Here is a 23,196-nt window from a genome sequence, read left to right as displayed (position 1 = left end):
ACATGCACCACAAGGCCTATGCAGCCTCAACTTAAGATGGCTCCCCGGCCTGGCTTTGCACTGCAAAGTTTGCGGCAGCACGTGCAACAAAATGGCATCCAGCATTCAAAAACCCCCTCAGCTTGCATTAACTAGCCACACACAAGGCATGCAAGCTCCACCCCCCAGTCGTTCTTAGACTCTTTATTGGGTGAGCAACGCAGCCAAGCAACACAGTTGGAGCCTCCCTCCTCCCTGGCCGGCAGGGAGGGAGGGAGAGGAGCTGCTTCCTTTGAAATTTAAGGGACACCATTTAAGGGACATTTAAGGGACATCCATCAATAAGGGACCGCAGCGGGACATGGCGCTGGAATAAGGGACTGTCCCTTCAAATAAGGGACACTTGACAGCTATGACACACACACACACACGCATGTCTGGAAAACCAGTACTAGGGGAAGTGGGCTGGTCTAGAACCTTGGGGGGGGTGCTTTGCAGCAAGTTTTTACATGGGAAATGTGGTCTGTTTTTAAGGCACCCCCCTCCTCACTTCCAGTTTGAAACGGTATGCTCCATTCTATGACCTCAGGATCCTGCTATATGTGGGCCCATGCAGCAGAATCTGCTGTTAGAATACTTAGGTGGCAGAGTGGACTGTACCACTTCAGACTGAATGTGAGTTTTCTCCTTGATGGACTAAGGTCTCCCCCCCCCCGTTTCCTTTTTACTTGCAGTGTTTGTTTGTTTGTTTGTTTGTTTGTTTGTTTGTAGGAGAAAGGTAGCCAAAATGGCATCTCTCTCTTTCCGCCTGAAGCCATGAACCAAGTCAATGTCAGCAAGTAAAAATGTGTGCTTTTATGCATTACATCTTTCAGTTGTCCTGCACCCACTGACGGAACTTATTCAATAGTATACATCCAACTTTTTCTTTTGTGTACTTCCCCCAACTTGGTATTACAACAGCATCTAATACTGGACCTTTTCCTGCCAACAGTACATATTTTGACAGCAAAATATTTCCAATGTGTTTGAAAACTGGATCTTAAAGCTTTGCTGGGATAAGATGAATTTTAAAATTCTGATTTATTTGTTTTGGGATTATAAATGAACACCATTGTGATATTAAGGTACAACACATGTGAACTCTGTAATTTAACAGAAATGCATAATGTCCCGTTAATCTTTCAAGGAGTCACTGACAGGACACACTACAAGGACCTGTAGACACGTGTTACATTCTAGAAACCTCTTGTCTACTTACTGTATAATTAGTGTGTACTTAAGACTGTCAGATGTAGTACAGAAGTGGTAGTTTAGTGACTAAATTTAAGAATTTAATTATACTCTGTTGGTGCCAATGGGTCGGTCTCAGTCAACTGAGAAAGGTTCGTGATTTGCTAATAGTCACTATTTTTTCATTTTAACATCACATTTAATCTCTGAAATCTCAATGAGACACGTTGAGACTTGTTCTCAGTGTTACAACCACAACCTTGTAGTATCTGCCTTGTAGCTCTGTCTGCCCTTTCTGGTGGTGTTAGGCTTTGCTGAGGTGATAATTATTATTTCCACACTTTTTGCCTATTTTTAAACACATGCATACTGTATCAAAGGTCTATAAAAACAGCAGCTATAAGCATCCTCTGCGAGTCATGAATCATCAACACTTGTCAACCTGCTCACCTGCGTTAAAGTCATCAATTCAATTAATTTGACAACTTAAATATATGCTCTTGAAACCTTAAATGCCACTGTATAATTCAGGGAAAGGTTGCCATAGCTGAACTTTAACATCCACATTTTAAAATCAGTCCATTGTTTTAGCACATGCTTGACTTCACTATCATATTATTTATAATTTATCTCACAATAATATCCCTGAGAGTAAAATTTGAATTATAAACCAGGGTAAGGGTTAGCTAGACAATTCTCCTAGCTACTAGATCATTTAAGTAATACACACAGCACATGTGATGTCTATTTGATCCATTTCTGAGGATATAATGTTATATGCACATGTGTAACATTCCCATCCAGCTACAGCTCATATCAACACCTCACACAAACTGCTTTCTCCACACGGCAGTGGTTATAAATTTGCTTTTCAGGGGGGGGGGGTGAAGGGTAATATGTGTGACTTTAAAAAAGAAACCCTGCACCGCTTTCTACACACCCACATGTTGGAAAGTGTGGCTTGTCTTGATGTTTTAGTATGCTGAAAGCCTTCTTTAGACATTACAACACACACACACACACACACACACACACACACACGACTTTACAGTGAGGAGAGGGCATGCAAGGCCCACTCACGATGTCCCCACACATTCCAGCTTCTTCCCCAAACTGCTTAGCATGAAGGTCTGAAGCAGGATTCTAACCACATTCACTTGAACCCAGTTAGAACCTTCCATGTGATTCCCTCAACCAAAGGGCCACCTCCAGAAGCTCTGTTTATTCAGCATCCATCCTGATGAGCTTTGCACAAAACTTATGTAGTGGTTAGATTATGCCAAATCTTTATTGAGCATTCATTCTGATGAGCAGAGCTGAAAGAGTATTGATCCTGATTTGATTGTGGGGTGTTTATGTGTCGTCTTGCTAACCATTCATTCACCTCATACTTTTCAGCGCATTCCCCTGTCACTTTCCTAACCACAAAAAGTCTGTGTTCCTTTTTTAATGTGGATTTCCCCCCCCCTGCAGTACACTGAAAGAGCAGTTAACCCACTTTAATGACGCATGCCTGCATTTCTAGTGTGCACTAGTATTCCTCCCCTCCACACACACACACACACAAAACAGCAACAGTGTGCAGGCACTGTAATTCAGCTAAACACTGTCAGAATCATCTAGCAGACTTTGTGTTCAGGAGACGAAGGGGCAAGGCCACAGAGATGTTGGTGGCAGGCCAGTACCTGCTTTCCTAGACACTCTGCACCAGGGTTTCCCAAACTTGGGTGTCTAGCTGTTTTGGGACTACAGTTCCCATCATCCCTGACCACTGGTCCTGCTAGCTAGAGATGATGGGAGTCGTAGTCCAAAACCAGCTGGAGACCCAAGTTTGGGAAACCCTGCTCTACACTGTTCTTCTTAACACAGTACGTAGAACTATGGAACTTGTCCCTGTAGGAGGCAGGGATGGGCAGCAACTTGGGTGGCTTAAAAAGACAACAGGACAAATTCATGGAGGATAAGACTATCAGTGTATACCAGCCCTGGAAGTAATGCTTCTGAATACCAGTTGCTGGAAACTAGGGGTGGAGTGGGGGACAGTGCTCTTGTGCTCAAGTCCTGCTTGCCGGTTTCCTACAGGCATCTAGTTGGCAACTATGAGAACAGGATGCAGGACTAGATGGGCTACTTGATCCAGAAGGCTCTTCTTATGATCAGTGCAGGACCCAAGGCAGCTCACAGCATTCACGGTTGCTAGTTATATGTGGCAGATAAACCAGATCAACATTTCTCATATTCCAGAGGATTGTCATCAGGAGACAGTGCCTAAACCTTGAGGCGAACTGCAGAGAGCAGCTGAATCACCAGAGGCACAGCACGTCAGCATTTGTACTTCAGGCAAAGTCTGCACCTGTCACACTCAGCTTGACTGAGGAGGTTTTAAAATAGTACCTAATTTTGATGAAAAGTCAGTCGTTATATTTAAAAAAAGGAGGGGGGACTGCTTAAAAATGAAATAGCTCATAGCATCGTGAGATTTTGGAGGCAACAACCTATTTAATTAAATGCATGAAGAGAGCCAAGAAGATGGTGTGAACACAGTAGGTACATATATCTATAGGGGTTTAAGTACAATGGAGAAGAAACAACATTGATAAGGTGAGAACTAAAGAGGACGGGAATTCTAAACCTTTTGTAACTCCAACAACGAATTACACATAATGATCTCAACTCAACATCCCATGATTTACTAGGCTGAAAATCAGCCTTGCAAACCTTTCCTTGCAAACCAGCTTTGGGACTTCTACCATGGTCTGGTTATACTTTAAACTACAGTTTCCTGATGTATCTGAGCAGGGAAACTCTGAATTAATCTCAGTTTAATAACCACAATATGGCTTGAACATTTGTATACCACGAACCCTTCTTATGGTTAAACTTAAAAATATATGTACATCAAATGTCTACAGAAGTATACAAGTATGCAGAAGTGTTGTATATGGGCACTGCATGTGACCATCTTGCTTTAGTAGCTTCAAGTTGCTGCTTCCCTTCCCTAACCCTAACATCTGGGACACACCAGATGTTTTAAGATACAATTCCCATCACTCGTGACCATTTGGGCAAGCTGAATTTTTCAACTTCTGAATTCCAAAAATGCTAAAAAGTTTTAACATGACTCGGGGATTCAAAAGGTCAGCATGTCTGGCTATTAGCCAGAAGGTTGCAGGTTTGAGCCCACCCAGGGGTAGATGTGAGCAGAATTTGCTGCACACATGGTGTTGAACTAGATGACCCCTGGGATCTCTTCCAAGTCTACAATTCTATGGTTCTATGATCATATGAATATGCCATGAGGCACAATCTTATGCAAAACTGCCCCCATGCACTGACAGGACTTTGCCATTTTCTCACCACTGCTCACTTATACAGAACCCACATTATCACTGAAACTGTGTCTTTACTCCCATGGCTGTATGATATTGTTCATGGGTGACTCAACCCTGAGTTGTAGATAACTGATAGGTAAAAACAGATGCCCGTGCCCCATGAGCTTTGCGTATTCCAGGATAAGAATATAGCTCTTAAGAGAGACCTCATAATGCCAAGTAATGCAAGGATGACTTATTTAAGCAAAACATGTCAACAAAGAAATGTACAGAGGCACAATATTTACAGAAAATGAAACCCATCTCACTGGAACACATTCAGACTAATTATTTGGAAGAAATTGATGGAGTGCATCTCATGGTAATTTTCATAGATGCCAAAACCTCGTTGGCAGGGGGGAAACCACACACATAACAGCTACAGAGAGTGGAAATGAAAACATTTGGATTAAATGGCCTTTCATTCATCTCATAAAATCATGCTCATGGTGATGGAACTGAAAATATAATGAGGAAACAAGAGATGTTTTGAAGTTTCTCTTGGAAGCACTTCCAGAACCTTGACTTCAGTTATGGGGTTTCAAGACAATACTGTATATTGTGACAGGAAAAGAGCCACTCAAGTGGGATATTTATTATCTTTTGGCACCTTGTTTTGATGTGACCCATTTTAATTTATTGCAAGTTTCTCCGGTTGTGCAGTCATGTACTTTTACAAGCACAGCTCTGATATGCACGAAGGAGGCTCTGATGCCCCCATGGAATCTTGCACCATGGAACAGCATCTCTGGATCACTTCCCAATATGGAAGTGGAGAGAACGCTTGCGTATATAGAGCTTGGAGGTCTAGAGTACTGAGGTCCTCTGAGTGTCCTGCCATAAAAGGAAGCATCTGGAATTCAACAGGTGCATGCTGATGTTATTACCCTGTGACATTAGAAGCACAATTGAAAAGAAGCACACAATTCATAAGAAGCACTAAGGCAGCCTGCCTCGGAAAAACAGATAGCAGTTGGAGTTACACCACCTTTTTTGCCGACATATCTTAGATCGGGTTGGCAGGTCCACATGACTGAGATGAACAGATAGGATCCAGGCCAAGTCTCCTGTCTCCTTGTTCTGCCCCCACCATGCCACTGGAATGCCCCATTTTCAGGCTTAAGATCCACCAGGCTCAGCTGATGCAGCTAAGCCAAGATGGGGGAGATATGCTAGCTCAGCTGAGGGTGAGGGACAGCAAAGCTCAGCCAGAGACCCCCTGGATCCTAACCCCACTCATCCCAGTGAATCTCGCAATAGGATTGCTCCCTTATTATTCAGTCTGGAGTCTGCAGCTTGGAACTGAGGCTATAAGCTGGTCACATGGCTACAACATTTAGCCTAAGTTGTGTACTTCTTTGCTAGTTATTTAATTATATTTATATTCCACTCAATAGGCAGAATAACCAAGACGTTTAAATCATCATCATCATCACCACCACCACAAATAAACTACATGTATCATAGCAACATGCATCTAGGATTCATAATATGCACCTAGATTCATAAATATAGCAGAACGTTGCAACCAAACCCAGTTAAGACTTCAGGGGGCATTTAAATTGAACCAGTTTCTGACTCATGAACATCCTGTGGCATGTGGAATGGTGCCACACCTGAGAAGGCCCACTTTTTGAATGTCATAAGACATTTCCTTAACCTTCTACCTCCAGCTCTGCATAACATCTTGCCTAATACAGAATTCTGCAGAACTCCAAAGCATGCCACTATTTTGGCATTTTGGTTGTTCCTAATAAAGGTATTGCCCTGTTGTGGATTTTGGAGTTATTTCTTAATGAAATTCACAAGACAACAATGTAATAAAAACAAGAATAACTGAGGGATCACCCCCCTTCCCTGAATTGTTCTATTTACTTCTTAACCTGCTCATTAAATTGCAGCAACCATAGGAATATAAACATTCCTGCTGAGAGCAAAACAGCTTGCTCCTACACTCTTACGAGTAACTTGATGGTATTCTGTTTTCTCTGTTAATAAACGATTTTTAAATAAGAACAATAGAGTTACTTATTAAATCGTAAAGATCATTTCCTGCAACACTGTAGATATTATCTCTAGAACAGGCTGCTCCTCCTCTGCTAGCTAACTAGATGACTTAGCCAGTTTCAGCCGCCTCACCTTATCCTTATGCTCAACAAATCTGAAAGAGACAATATGTGTGAGAGGTGAGTGCTGCACTTACATGCGTTGTTCAGATGGGATAGCTCAGCTGATTAGAGCTTGGGTGCTGATGCTAAGGTTGCAGGTTCGATCCCCATAAGGGACAGCTACATATTTCTGCATTGCAGGGGCTGACTCTATGATTCAAGCAAGTTGGAGAGAACATTATTCATCTCAAATAGCAGGCAATGTAGGGTTGCCATACATCAGGACTTTTCCAGACATATCCGGAATATTGCAGTCGGCAGCAGTGTCTGGGTGGAAATCGGAGAAAAATCTCCAGGAAAATTTGGATGTATAGCAGCCCATGTTGGCAGTGCAGTTTTTGCCATTTTCCCATAAAAATAGTTCAAAATCGGCATTTTTTGTGAATTTGCCCAAAAAAGCTCAACAACTTTTCTGCCCGGATTTTTTTCACTGTTTGAAATATGACAACCCTAGGTAATGCCAACTGGTTTGCAAGCTATTCTCCTCTCTTTCATTTTTGTTACCATATCCTACGAAGTACATGGAAACTGTCACGCCCTCGTTCCTGCCACCCGTCTCTTGGCATTCTAAAATCACATGGTCCGTGCTGTCACACTCCTTTCCCCATTCCTCTGCTTAGGGTGATAAAACATGGCAGCTGCAGGGAATAGCTCTCCTTTTGACAGAAGACGTCTGACAAAGCACTTAACCATTTCCTCCTGACCCAATTAATGTTTGCCCTTTGGGGAGAAAAAAATGTCATGATGCAGATTTCCATGTCCCAGTGGTATAACTTTAGCCAAAACACCTGAAGGACACTGGATTGGGCAAAGGCTATGATGATGATGATGATGATGGATGATGATGTATTGCATGTATATCTCACCCTTCCTCTTGAAGGAGCCCAGGGCAGCAAACACATCCACAATTCAAAAAAGGAAAGTCCTCTAAATAGTTAAAAGCATTCTGAATGTTTACTCTCTTTGGCCTAGGAAGGTTTTGAAGTTGCTGCCTTAACGCAACACACACCAGATTTGGTCAGATTTCCCACTCTACTCCCTGCCTAAATATTTCAAGAAGCACCACTATGTGTCTTACCACATTTTGGAAAGTGCTCAGAAAAGAATGTAATTGACACTTAGTGCCAATTATATATCAAGCGCCTGTAAGAAAAATAATGTCCCAGTGGCTTTATAGGCACATTAAAAATTGTCCTTAGTTTAACTACTTGGCTGCATTGCCAAGAGTCCCTTTCTTCAGATTTCATTGCTTCAGAAACAGCTGTAAATGTTTTCTTCTCATTAAGGATTACTCCTTTTTGGTTTCGGTCTAAATTGATTGTCACTTGTGATTTAAACTTAAAGAAAATATGCCAATAAATATTTATGTCATGCAAGCCATCTGCTACCCTTTTGTACAATATGCTAATGATTAGCAAGGCACCATTTCTCTATACCTGACGTCATCTGGGTCACAGTAAACCCTGGACTCATGATAGCAAGCAATCGTGCCAATGCATAAGCAACATCAAGCTGAAGACTCATTGGGGATTCCGTTTCTAAGGGCTGTGATAGATCACAGGTGCAAAGTAAAGGCCGTATCTTCAAATACGCATCATGCTCCGCATCAACCACCTGGCCCTATGGAGCATCATTTACAGCCTTGCCAGCCCCGGGCTATATGCCCAGTTCTTCTCATAGCACTTTTGCAAGTTTCCTATTTATTTATTACTAAGTGGATTTGTCAAAAGTGGTCTCCAAATACACCCTTAACAGGCAAGAGCAAACGAGCAAGAGAACAAACCCAGTAGAATAGCAATTATTGGATGAGCTGGGATATTTCCCCAGTGTACCCCACAATCCTGAACATAGTCGGGCAACAATAAATTAAAACAGATAAAACATAAGCTTCCAGTTCATGAGTTGCCACTTAAGAATGGCAGGGACTTGTGCTGCAACAGCCCAAGAGATATCTTTTATGTGGTAAGCAGGGCAGGTCTATGCAGTGCCGATCTATTTGCTCTCCATAAGCCTTATGAGATGACCATTTGTTTTTAAACAGAAGCCATGGTCTGAAGTGAGGAAGGGAAAACGCAGCAGTAACTTTGGCTCTGTCCAGACTCAGCAGCATTTAAGGTGCCTGAGAGGAGAACTAGGTGTCAAACTGCACATTATGCTTACGGCAGCTACATCTCCAACTTTCTTTCTTTATTTACAGGCACAAGGGAAAACCTGATTGTTAATAGTACTGTTCCCATCTATGATACCAGCTAAAAACTGTCCTTTCCCCAGCATTCAAAACTCCCATTGCTCTAGCTGTGTTTTGTGACAGGGAATTTCATTAATGCGGGCAATTTCTGAGCTCTGGGTACTGTACTGCGCCTAAGATTTCAGATTAAAACTGCCACTGCTGGAAGGAAAGGAGGACCCTTTTCTGCCTCCCCACTTCCAGCCACTTTCTGAAGATTGAAGATAGGATCCTCATAAGAATATTAGGGGGGGCGGCAGGAGAAGTATTGCTTTTTTGCAGTCTTCAGATGAGAACTAGACCATGTGAAAAATGAACATAAGATTTTAGCTGCAGTTCATTCATTTTCAGCTTTGTATTCTTGTTGTAAAAAAGTGTGCCTAGACATTCTGTTGTTGTGCCCATAACCTAGGTTTATGGTGCCATTTAGCTCCTAGCTTTCATATTTCAGTTTCTAACATTGCCTTTCTCCTAAACAGCTATGAAGGCTAGTAAAATAACCTCCACTGGGGCCAGTTGGAACCTTTTTACTAACTCACATAGTCTGGGGACAGGAGTTTTATGGAGGTGGGGGGGGGGGAGTCACAGCTGGGGAAGGAAGAGCCAAATTTCTGCATTTCATGGTCCCAATAACAACTGAGGCTGTATTTAAACAACACAGATTTAAATCTGTGCAGAAATGAAGAACTTCTTTCCCCCCTCTGCCTGCTATATGTTAAGCATAATGTGCAAAATTTGGTCCTGAACAGCTTGTTTCTTTTCACACTGAATGGTTGGGGGGGGGGAAGCAGGGTATGAAAGCACTATTTGATTACTTATGTATTAGAGTTTGCAATATTTACATTTTAATGCAAACTTCCACAACAAAGATCAGGGATAAATTATTTTCCTCCTCCCTCATAACAACTCTGTTCAGCAGGCTAGCGTGTAAGTGTGAGAGACTGGGGCACGAGAATTCACCGGCTGAGCTGTCATTTGAAGTGGAGTCTCCCCCTTCTGAACCTGATATTGTCAACCACCACACCAAGCATATAAATATTGGCTTGCATGAGAGAAGCAGGCACAGCAGATAAACAACACCCTAATCATCTGTTGGGACTGGAGATTATGCATGGGGCAAGGCTGAGCCCTAGCCATGGGCTCTCCTTTACAGACACCCAGGGGAGAATCTTTTGCTGACATGAAGCCACTCCAGCTTTGGGAGGATGGCACCGTGGATGGCCACAACACCGTGGAATGAGACACAGAGAACTTTTGCTAGCGGAAACAACCCAGAATTATACGGAAGCTGTTGCTTGGCCACTTAAGCAGGTAAGAACTGTCTCTAGGTGACGAGTCAGGGAAGCTTTGCACAATTTGGTTATTTTCTCCCTGTTACAGGCAGCAAATGATTAACACAGGCATGTGTGAAGCAGATGGGCTAGTAAACAATTTTGTGATCTAATAATAATAAGGGACATGTGCGACGCTGGAACAGAGAGGACATTGTATCTTGGCTGTATTCCTTCACATTTACTAATGAGAAGGCCACGTGATGACACGCCTTTAAAAGGCCTTGTGTTCACTCATGTACCATATTTGGAAAAGGGCTGTGGCTTGTTACTGCCACGGTTTTAACCTCCAGCTAACTTATTCTTCTTCCTTGGCAGAATATAATTAAGGTGTTTTAAAGACTGAGCTAGGGATTAAGCTAAAAATACCTCTCTAGTAATAACAGCTTAGGTTTGGGGAGGAAACAAAGACCCAAAGATGCAAAGCTTTTTTAAAAAATAAAATAAAAAATAAAGGGTAGCTTGACTCATACTCACTGTTGCAAGATAAAGTAACTACACACCACTAATTCTCAGTTGGCATGCCAAGTACTAGGAACAATGCTTGAAAGCAATGTAAGAACACAAACAGCCCTGTGGGATGCACAGCTTCTTCCACTCCCCATTATAAACAAATTGTTCTTGTTGATTAAAAAGTGGGCAGCAAAATGCATGCCTTATTAAGTTATTCCTACAGTAACCATAGTTGCTACTGGTAGTGGTTCAGAGATAGCATGAACACAGCATTAAAGACAGGGGTGGGAAATGTGTAGCAGTCCAGATACTGCCGGACTACAACTCCCATCATCCCTGCCCATTGGCCATGCTGGCTGGGGTTTAAGGAAGCTGGACTACAACAACATCTGGAGGGCCACAGGTCCCCCATTGCTGCATAAGGAAAGCATCTTTAAACAAGTAATCTGGGAAGAATAAGTACAGTTCTCTTTACCAATATTAATGTTGCAAAGGTATACCTATGGTTGCTTAACTAGCTCTCAAGCCAAATAACCATTCTTCATGTTACAATTTCTCTATACTGGGTTATAAACATGTATCACTCTACCGAGCAAACTCCATTAGAGGAGAAATGTAATATGAAAAGCAGTCCTAAAAGTAACATTTTAAAAGTTGAATGCGGCCAAGATACTATATAAGTTTCATCTTAACAAAAGCCACATTACTGACACTGTTTCCCTTCTACTCTGGGTAGTCTTCTCTCTTGAGATCAATCTCACATGCCACCCCTTCTCCTGCTCTGTAATCCTGTAATTTCATGTAAACCAGCACTGATAGCAGAAATCAGAAACACGCAGCAGAGTTGCGAAATTTCATTTTTGATTGCCTAAATAGTTGACTGTGTTTTTGCTAATAGGCAGTGGTTTTCAAACAACAAGCCAATACATTTTCAGATTTACGATTTATTCACTGTTCTGACTGCACATTCCTTCTCCTGCTAGGGTTCGGATCGCTCAAGGACTTACAGAGGCATAGTTCTTCTCCAACTTGTCCTCCACGATGCCAATCCGGCATGGTGTCCTCTGATTCTGGAACCAGTAGTCTGTTGATTCTAGCAGGCTGTTACTGCAGAGAACCTGTGGAAACACAAGATTTCATAGTCCTCCTTCCATCAAAGTCATGAAGCCTGGATGCCTGCATCAGTGGAAGCTTTCAAATCAATTTTGCTTTTGAGTCATCAAGCAATTTAAAGTGGTAAGTTCCCCCCAAAAGGGATGGGGTGAGGCAGGGCAAGGAGAGAAAATCCAATCCTCTTGCATCTCGGTGACATGACGTGGCAACCCAGCAGAACCTACACCAGGAAAACTGGTGGTGTAAGTCAAACTTTATTTTAAAGGCTCGTTTTCCAAAATTTCACTTTGGAAGCTCAAACCATCATGTAGGTTCTTAACTATGACTAGCACAGTTCACGTATCTGAACGCTGCCATTGGGCTCATCTGGATGCAACAATATTTTGGCTTAATAAAACATGGTTTATTCAACTCGGAACAATCATTGTGCCTGCATGCTCCTTCCTTGCTCCTTCCCTTCAATTCCTGTACATTGACTTTGACGCCTGAATTGTGATTACCTTAAACTAGAACCTGGCACGGGAAACTGTGGTTTAATCTTTGGGCTTCAAATTACATTAGGGCATTAGCATGGTTTCAGATTGTAGCGTACAATCCAAGATTAAAACTCGAATTTACATCATTTTTGATGTAATAAAAAATGAAAGTAATCATGATACGAGACCTAAAGCCTTGGAAGGAATGAGGGATGGGGAAGAAGGGCGAATGTGCAAGCATAATGTTAAATTCCTAGCTTACTAAACCATGGTTTCATTTGCTTTCAGCTCTATCTTTCTCATGTTTCAGCCTTGCTTATCCATCATCTGGCTAGTGTTCAAAACAAAAACTCATTGTGTCCTCAAGGACTGAACTTCTTGGCGAGGCTTTTGTGAGCACAAACGTGGAGCCTGCCCAAGCTCACTTTCGAACCCAAACTAAGCAAAGAGTGCTCAGTCCCTGTTTCTTTAAAGCAAAACTTTTTTAAAATAATGCATTGATACCTTTAAATAATTTTCCCCCAGATCATTATATGTTTCTATGCAAGAGATCTCATTTTGCATTAAAATGGGTTTCCCTCCTTTTAAAGCCACGCTTCATTGAAATGCCTCTTTTTTAAAAAAACGGTGACTAGCTCAAAATTGCAGGCAGTGACACCACACATATATTTGGTGCTAAGCATATTGTAATAAAGTATACTTATTATTCTAGGCTCTGATTCTATAATGTGAATGGGATGCCATTTGCCACCTTTGAAAATAAGCACAATAAATAACACCATATTAAAGTGATTGGAAATGTACATAAAAATTCATATGCATGAACTGTGATGGGAAATGAACTGAACATTATATGCTAGTAAGATATAAACAATGTGATGCAAGCCCTTTCTCTTTAGGGATTTCACTAGTTGAAGGCAATTATGCATTTGAACACTGGAATCCTAAATATGTCTACGCAAAAGCAAATCCTTTTGAATTCAATGGGACTTGCTCCCAGGTAAGTACAGGTAGCATAGCAGCTTCATGGCACATCTTACACATGCCTTTTCAAGAAGTACGTTCCACTGAATAAATTGAACTAATAAGCATGTAATCATTCTGTTTGGCACAAATAATCAGGATGACTCGTGCTTAATACAAACAATACAAGCAAATGGTTCCTGTAAAAAAATATATTGCTGCAGTGTTTTGGTTACACAAGAATCCACAACTTGGAGAATGACTTTGCTGTTTGTATAAAGGGATGTAACTGTCTCTCTCATGCATTTCACTTTGAGTTTGGAATACAGCGGGGGGGGGGGGCAGGGATTGATTTGAAAGCCTTCCTGAACCATCAATTGGCATGGGAAAATCTGAAATGTATGAAATAATAGTTTGGGGAGAAATCCATGTGCATAGAGATAATTAAGAGGTTATTATTGTTATTATTGTTAGCACCTGTCTGTCTCGAAAGACAATGGGGTGTGCCTCCAGGGGCGAAACCGCTGGAGAATCACAGCGCCTGCTGTGGCTGCAGAGACTGGTATCTAGTAAGTTCCTCCTGCATTGTTTTTGCTGCATTAGCAGCATGGTAATTAAGAGATGGATGCAAAATAATTATGAAACTTCCACCTGGCAGTTTTGTCGGATACCACATCAGTATATTGGGGTCTTAGCAAGATTAGCTCTCATAATCAGTTTCTCACTAGACATAACATCCCCCCAGCCATGGAAAAAAAAGTCTGCCTTTCCACATAGGAGTATATATGGTCCTATGGTGTAAAGCAGGAGTGGGAAATCTGTGGTCCCCCAGATGTTGTTGGACCCATCAACGCCAGCTAACATGGCTGACAACCGGGAATTATGGGAGCTGTAGCTCGACAACAACGTCTGGAAGGCTACAGGTTCTCTAATTTTGATTTAACTAAAGGAGTAACAGCCACAGCAGGGACACTTACTGAAAAAGACTTCATAATGCTATTCATTATCTCCCTCCAAGTGTCTGTACTGAGCAATGTTTTCAGCTTAATTTCAGGGAAGCAGCAATTTGCATGGACCTACATGTGTTAATTCATGTAAATGAATGCCTTTTTAAAATAGGCAATCAACATGGAGTAAGTGCCGGAATATAAACGGTCAGCTATTCATCCAATCATGGTAATGGAAATAAGATGAGGCTATTTGTTACCTGTTTGCGTAGGAGAGCTGAGCCGTTTGACTTCATTATAATAAAGCAGTTTATGATGCAAGAATGATGGGATTTGCTCCTTGAATCCGCTCTTGGCAACTTTTTTTATTTGCAAAATATGCTAATATGCATACACAGTCTTTACCTGGTACACTGGAATCCTAATGAAAAATAGATGTATTTCCCCACAGTTTGCACAATGCCGTTTACATAAAATTATAAGGATTTTCATGATAGCCAACTAAGCTTTACTCAGAGTAGACCCACTGAAATTAATGAATGTGGCTTTAATATCAGTATGTCTGCTCTGATTAAAGCATAGCTGAATACCTCCCTTTAAATATATATATTCATACTCGATCACAACACATCAGATTTTGGGATAAAGTATGTGAAATATTCAGTTTTTAAACATGCAATAAGAATGGGAAGGAATTGCTGCCTTGTTGCTTTGAAACTGTTCCTTGGTGCTACAGGGGTGGGTGAATTCTTGATGGTGACAGCCATCAGCCTGATCCAGAAGCAAGTTAGAGGGGCTTGTTTAAGAATATTAATTCCAGGCTGCTTAAATCTAAGTGCTGCCTTACATTCGACATCAAGGTTGAGAGAGTATGTGAAAGGGATTGCCGCAGCCAACCCCCATCATTTCATATCATGTCAAAAGCCACCCTAGGCACCCTAATGATAATTATTTTTGCCGCCGGTAATACGCAGGTAACTCCCAAGTGGAACTGTTCCACGAGGATTCAAGGATATTTAACGAATGGCAATCAGATTGCACTGAGGTTATCTAAGGTGAAGCGGAGAAGGGAGGAACTAAGTTCCCTTCCCACCACGTCTCAGTCCTTCGTTGCCTTCAGGGTACCTACACCTGGCTAAGACTGAACAAAATGACCTGACTCTTTAGGGATGGAGGGGAATGTCAGGAGAATATGAGCTGGTGAAACATATGCATTTTTGGCAGCCCTCCTCCTGTCTCCAGAAAGCAAGAACAATCCTTGTGCATGTATATACTCAGAAATAAGTCCCATTCAGTTTAATGGGGCTCACTCTCAGGTAAGTACAACACAGGAAGCTGTCCTGTACCAAGGCAGACCACTGGTCCATATTCTTATCTACACCAATGGGCAGTGGCTTTCCAGGGCTTCAGATATGGCGCCTCTCCCAAGCCCTACCATGAGAAGTTGGGATCTTTGCAGCACAAAGCAGTTATTCTTCCACTAAGCTAAAGTCCTCCCCCTAATTCAGACTCAGGGTTCTTTTATCTTATAGAAGGAAGTGGTAGGCTGAGTGGTGTCATTCACTGTTAGCATTGCTCTGTTATTGTCCTGATAGTACTCTGAAAACTTGCCATGCCTTTATGGTCTAATAAAAGATTTTCAAACAGAAGGGGATGTTAAACAATTGCTGCTACTGCTTCTCTAACAACAGCAATTCCCCCATTTAAAGCTATCTAGAGTGTAAGGCTTACTAGATCAAATTGATGATGGTTTTGCCTAATCAAATAATTAATTTCCACTGTCGGCATTTTTGCACAAAATAGTATCACATTCATCGCACCCCGGGGGTTTTTAACCACAAAAATTTGACACAATTGCTTGAGACAAGAAAGGATTTTTCAAGAGAGATCAGTAGAACAATCCCATCTGAGTATGAGCATCCAAATAAAATCTTTCATTATTTCTGAGGCAGACTGGTTCCCTGTCTCAAACAAACCAGCAAAGTTTTAACAACTCAAAGGCCGAACCTTGACATAAACCTAACAGGAAAAGGCTTGATTCAGTCTTGGTTTGCTTAATATAATCCCTTAACGCCTCTCTTCATATTAATAGATCAGTTGAATGAGATGCTTTTTTCAGAAGACCTGGGAAAAGGTGGGGGGGGAGCTTTTCCTGCTGAAATACTATTTGTATTTCAAATCCCAGGTACTGTGATTGAAGCAATGAAATGGGATGCTTCGGAGACTCTGGAATCTGCTTCCTTGAGCATGCAATGGCATTTCAGAAATGTTTGAGAAAGGTGACATCTTGATTAAGAGGAAGGATTTGGACTAGATGATCCTTGTGGACACCTCTAACCCTATGATTCCATGATCAAAATCCCATCTCCATCCTCTCAAAAACTGTATGAGGTAGGCCATTATCTTCCCATTCCACAAACAGAAAACTGAGAATCCATAATGTTATTTTTCCAAGATTGTTAAGAGAATTCATGGCTGAGAAGTCTAAGTGACAATGTCTCCACTGCCCCCCAAAACAAACAAAAACCCTTTGCCACTTCTGTCTAGACTAAACTGTCACCATTATCCAGTGTGTTGTCAACTGTCAATCAGTGAACACAAACAGTATCTAATAATACATGCAATGAAAACTTAATAGTTTTGCCCAGGAGGGAAAGCAGCCCATAAATTCAGTATAACCTCATCTTTCTCTAAGTGACTAATATTACAGATGAATCCTACACATGTCTATTGGAAGTAAGTCCCACTGAATTCAATGGGCTTACTCCCAGGTAAATCAGTATAGAATCGCAGCTTTAATATGTAATGGAGCTCTAAAGGGGCTCTGCTCCACACAGGAGATAGCAGCAAGTTTTTGCCTGGATGTCTTAATTGCTATAGTTAATTAAAGCTCATCAAAAAGAGATGAGCATAAAACAGGCAAAACAAGATGAGAGCTTGGTGGCTTGTTCTCAGCATTTTTTGAAATGGGGACAGTGAACTGATCTTTGGCACCTTGAATGCTGCCTAAAAGGCACCGTTCATGTCAGGAATAACTAATCAAATGCTAAAAAAAGTGAATTGGATGGGATGTGTAATTTATTCTCTGCCAGTGCCAGTCCATTGCAAATGATAAATCTACTTTTTTTTTAAAGAATGAAAGAAATCCATTAAATTAATAAAATGTGTGGAGAGAAGCTGATGGACTGTAATAGCTTATGCTGAGGACTCAGAGACGTTTCCCATGTTAACACATCTTATAATAACCCTTTCAATTTACATCAATTCCTGCTATTGTCAAAATGCAGGTGAATCATATTTATGTGGATTGGAATATTTATTTTTGGTTACACAGAATATTAAATTAGCCGTCAAGAGGCTGCAGTAAAAACAGAGAGGGTCTCCCACACTGAAACAGGGGTCAAAGTTGGCCACATTTTGCTGTTTCCATGCTTTGCCTGTAAAATACAGAAAAGGAGCTTGGGAATCTCCCTCATAAGGAAATGTATGTGCTCCCAGCGTGGGGATAGAATGTTCCTCTCCCAGAGCATCAAATCATAGAATTGTAGATTCAGAAGGGATCCCAAGACTCACCTAGTTCAATCCCCTGCATTGCTGTCCATGTCTCACTTTGGAATGTTAGGTAAAGGTAAAGGTACCCCTGACCGTTAGGTCCAGTTGTGGACGACTCTGGAGTTGCGGTGCTCATCTTGCTCTATAGGCCGAGGGAGCGGGTGTTTGTCTGCAGACAGCTTCCAGGTCATGTGGCCAGCATGACAAAGCCGCTTCTGGTGAACCAGAGCAGCACACGGAAATGCTGTTTACCTTCCCTCCAGAGTGGTACCTATTTATCTACTTGCACTTGACGTGCTTAGGAACTGGGACCGAATAACAGGAGCTCACCCTGTCGCGGGGATTCGAACTGCTGACCTTCCGGTCGGCAAGCCCTAGGCTCTGTGGTTTAGACCACAGTGCCACTAGACTCGAAGCTCGTTAAAATTTTCAAAAGCTCAAAAAAAATTCAATCGAGATTGAAGAGCTTTAAGATGCCAACATCTTTAGCACTGAAATTTAGGAAACCTGCATGAATGCAACTAACTATCTACAGGTAAGGTCTAGTATGGGGGACTTGGAGATCTATAGCTTGCCCTATAGAAAAGTTTTCACATGGCTTCCAACACTGGCCCAAGGATCAGTCACCACAAACTGAAATAGGAATAGCATTCTATAAGTAGGGCGAAATCACGGAATAGGCCATTCACCGATCAGCCAGCCAGCTCACCTCAGCAGGCAGGAGAACTTAAGAAGGGCCTCATAATGTCAGAATGAAACTAAAGCCCTCAGAGATGTGCATGGGTCAGCAGAAATCCTGTTCAATTATCTGACAAATTGTAGATAGCTAACAAAACAGTGCAGACCAATATCAAGCTTTTTTAAAAAATGGAATTCTCAGTCTCAAGCAAAGCTAGCTGCAGATATGACTCATAACCTGAATCCACTGTGAGAATTCGCTTAGGCACCATTATAGCTCTCAGTTGAGCTGTCTTAAAAGAAGCTGCCAAATGAGAGAAAGATTCTGCCCTCCACTGATCTTGTCTGGTTGCACCTGGACGCGAGCAATGTGAGTCCACAGCATGACATGAAGGCATAGGAAGCCACCACTACCTTGAAGCTAGGAAGGCCCGAGTCTGGTCAGTGCCCAGACTGAAGACTTACCTGAGTACCACATCTACACTGTCTTAGGTTTCACGATGGATGGAAGGAAGGTGAAATATAAATGCAAGAAAACAAAAAAATTAATAAAATGCTTCATCCATTGCCTGACTCAAATAAAGCAAATATGCAGTATGCGTGCTCCTTCGCATGTAATGGGAAGTGATGGTGCAAGGAACCCAACATCTCTCCCTATATGCTCTAGAGCTCACCCATAGTTTGCCACGTGTCTATTTGGCCTTGTTTCCTTTTCCTTTTATTTTCTGAACTCGAAATGTGGAGTCCAAGTTGAGATATTAGCTCAATTGCCTGTCTTAATCTTAAATCTTAATTACATTTGGAGCTTTTCCCACTTAGCAAGTTTTTTCTCAGAAGGATATCTGCAGGAAATCAATTTCCATCTTATTTACTTCAGCTAACTGAAAATAGAAGATTAACGACTGTGAATATTATCACTGGTAAGTACACTTAATGCTTGACCCATTCCAATCAAACTGATGATACGTATGATTAAGCTCAGAGGTTCCAGACATATATGGAGTGGGCAATTCATCCCCTCGACTCAAGTCTACCCTTTCTGTCCACGCCCAGTCACAGAAACTCCAGTGGTGGAGCATCTGTGTTCACTTTCCTAGAACCATTTGCCCTTGAGAGTGTCACTGGCACAAGCCACAGTTTGTCTCTACAGCGAAAGGAGCACAGCAAGATCAGGCTGTCCATAAACACAAGACACCAAACATTTTTGGATTATCCAGCCAATGCAAGACTTGCAATCTTTTTTGCCCATATCCAGATGTTCATGCTGATTTTTCCATTTCATATTTTTTATTTACCATACAGCTTGGGCTTCAAGCACTATTGAGACAACAGCTCAGCAGTACAGTCAACCTGCTGGTTAAGAATAACGTGAGCTTATTTTAATAATGCCAAGTTTATTTTAATAATGCAATCTGATTAAAAATAACGCAAGTTACCTTCTTACATGCTGTGACCGAGCTTCCAAGACTGCTTCCTGAACTATCTGTGCCACTGCTCTGGTGATCTGAAACTTCATACATCAGTGGAGATTCAAAGTTGCTGAAGAGAGAAAATCATTCAGTGACTCATTGGCATAAATAAATCAAATATGGCTTCATTTTTAAGTCCTACCCAACCACAGATCACTTCAATCCCTGCTGTTTTCTAGGTTAGCAGCGCAAGTCTATTGACCGGTTCATTTTGCTGCCTTTGGAAGTATGCTGTAAAATAACTCCCTGGTGCCTTTTAAAAACTGAGAATAAAGACCTTAGCTGGACATAATGGCATCTGTCTGCCTTCAACAATACAATTAAGTGTTCTCTTCCTCCTCAAGCACAGTTCTAGGGGTGCAACTGATATGTAATGGCAGCATTCATTCAGCTTGACAGATTCCAAGATAAAAACAAACAAACTTCATGCTGTGCTTCAGCCTTTGCCAACCTGGTATATATTTTGGATTAATGTTACAATCAAGCTCCAGCCAGCTAGCTCTACTGGCTCATAGTCCCAAAACATCAGAGGGCACCAGGTTAGCAAAAGCTGCTATGCCTCATCTCAGTCCCTTGATTCACAACCAGGAAAAAAAGACAAATTACTGTACAGCTATTCAGAGACAAAACAACAACAAAAAGTGCAATGGACTAGAGAGCCCAAGCAGGCTTTCCTCGTCATCATGGTTAATGTGGTGTGGTGGTACAGTACACAGTGTTGCAGGCGTGAAATCCAGAATTTGCAGACATAGAGGACAGTCCGGAGCTATCATCCTCAGGCGCAGCTTGTCATGCAGAGCCAACGCCAGTCATAAAATGTTGATACTGATGGATTAGCAACTCATGATGGCAGCCCATGGAACAAAGCTATAAATCATTGCCAACATCAAACCCACTCCACTGATTTGGCGCCGTGAGTGGCACTTTCACCATACACTCACGGTTGCTACATAATGGTCACACGGCGTCCATGATGAACCTGCAGAGGTGGCTCTTGCCAGAGGGCTCCGCCCACATTCTTTGTTTTTTTCATTGCTTGGGGATGCTCTGCCTCCTAGCTTTTGGAGTATTTGGAGAGCAAGTTTACATGTGGTGTGGGGGAGAAGGGAACTAAGGAGCAGATTTTTTTTTTCTACAGCTCCCATAGAACTAGAACTTCAGACCAGTCAGCAAAGTTCTTTGGAACGGCTTCCTCACACTGTACATAGTTAAATTATGGAATCCACTACCCCAACTTCAATAGTTTTAAAAGGGCATTAGCCAGATTCATGGAGGGTAAGGTTATCAATGGCCATGATGGCTGTATATTACTTCTGGTATCAGATGCAGTGTGCCTTTGTATACTGATACACTGGGGAGCGAATGGGGAGGAGTGCTTCTGTGTTCTTGCCATGCTTGTGAGCTTCCTCTAGGCATCCGATTGGCCATTGTGAGAACATAACGCTGGATCCAGCAGAGCTCACCTTTTATTCTTCTTTCTCAAACACTTGTTTCAAGCTATGTATTCTGGCTGCAGCCCTTTGATTATCTCCCTTGCATATCATCTTACCTTTCCAGGTTGGGGTTGGACCAGCCATCAGGCAGAGTGAGTCTGCCACCTTAGACTGTTGATTTTGGTATCATGAAGGGCTAGAAAACTGCTGGTGGTTTTATTTATCGTAACTGCATTTTTACTTGCCAGAAAGCAGGAGAGGCAGTTGTAGGATTTTCTGCTTCAGGTGCCAACAGAATCTGGTTGGCCTTGAGTGAAGATGGGCAGGGAAGGGCCACCATTTGCTACTCTGCCTCGGGCAGCAAAATGTCTTGCTTGCCAACGCTTTTCATCTTAGTCATTCATTTTTTTCCTCTGACTTATTTTATAATGATGCTGAGCTTTCCTTGGCTGGCTGAGCTATTCTCAGCTGCTCTGACTCATCTCTGGCACCATGTTTCAACACAGTCTCCAAATCCTTACTTGCAACGGCCGGCAAAAGTCAAACTCACTACCGTGATAGTTGGATCATTTGTTGGAGGAAATCAGGAAGCGGGGGAAATGACAACTTCCCCCTCCCCAACCAAACAAGGGCTATGTCCACACCACTCATTTAAAGCATCATTACACCACTTTAAGAATCATTGCTTCCCCCAAATAATCCTGGGAACTGTATTTGCTAAGAGTACAGGGAATTGTAGTTTTGCAAGAGGTCTCCTTTCTCTCAGCATGCTTAACAAACTACAGCTCCCAGGATTCTTTGTGGGGTAGCCATGATTGTTAAAGGGGTGCTTTAAGCATATGGTGTGGATGTGACTTGGCGGCATAGCAGCAGATCCACCTGTTTAAATATGGAACTCAGCCACACATAGGAAAGAAAATGAGATTCAGTTTTAAAATAAAATTGGGGTGTGTGGACAAGTTCAGAATGGTTCCACCACCTGCAGCTCTCTTACCCACAGCTTCTCTGCCAAGTGCTTTTCTCCTCAGCTGAACTTAAGATTCTGGAAATGGCCTTAAAACACTTTAAAAGGGGCTAAAGTGGAAGGATAGTTCTGTACTCCTCACCTGCACACGCCTTTTTCTTTAAAAACCGAACTATCACACCTTTTACGTGACTGGAACAGTTCCACAGGTAAACATACGGAACTGCCCCCGTAATGTCTAGTTTGGCCTTTAAGACTTGGTGGTAGTCACAACACTTTCTGTCTTTAGGCTGTGAGAAATGTTTCACATTTCTTATCACAGTCCAATATGCTGAATTTCAGTGTCACACTTTACCAACATTACAGCTACTTGCTCTTTTTACCTTGACACAAATGTATGTTGTTCATACAGACACTTAAATATAAGCTGATACAGGTTTTTTAAAAAGTTATGAATTGCTTTTCTATGAGGAAAGATGATAAATACCATGAATTTGTTTGACCATAATCAAGGAACAAACACGCTCCAACAATACAAAAGTCACACAAAAAATTTTTTATCTGTTCTTTAGTACTCTGAATTTTTCTACCATTATTTCAAACATATACATATTCGATTCAATCCTATAAAATGGCCTGCACACGTAGTCCCAGTTCACATGTAACAGTAAACCATGGCTTAAAATATATCATGGCTTGCTATGAATGATTTGCACCCACCCCTCTCCTCTCCATGTCAGACCAAGCGGGGGGGGGGGGGGAGCCCAGGAGAACTAACTTAGCATTACTTGTGAACAAGCGCTTATGGTTTGTTCCCTTCAGAGAAACCACAATCTGTT

The 23,196-nt window shown here is 41.9% G+C and overlaps 1 protein-coding gene across 1 annotated transcript in view; it reads right to left on the bottom strand.

Moving 5' to 3' along the window:
- The window catches only part of SPHKAP (SPHK1 interactor, AKAP domain containing), a 73,271-nt gene that overhangs the window by 31,635 nt on the left and 18,440 nt on the right, over positions 1 to 23,196 (bottom strand). Inside the window, exons 2-3 of the mRNA XM_082223865.1 lie at positions 19,928 to 20,030; positions 11,770 to 11,880 (exon numbers count right to left, since the gene is read on the bottom strand). Of these exons, the coding sequence (XP_082079991.1) occupies positions 11,770 to 11,880; positions 19,928 to 20,030 (214 nt within the window). The remainder of the gene's footprint in view (positions 1 to 11,769; positions 11,881 to 19,927; positions 20,031 to 23,196) is intronic.

The sequence above is a fragment of the Podarcis vaucheri genome (assembly GCF_965113315.1).
Source record: "Podarcis vaucheri genome assembly, chromosome: 5".
Taxonomy (NCBI): domain Eukaryota; kingdom Metazoa; phylum Chordata; class Lepidosauria; order Squamata; family Lacertidae; genus Podarcis; species Podarcis vaucheri.
The sequence above is the reverse complement of the archived record's forward strand: the minus strand, read 5'-3'. Positions and strand labels throughout refer to the sequence as shown.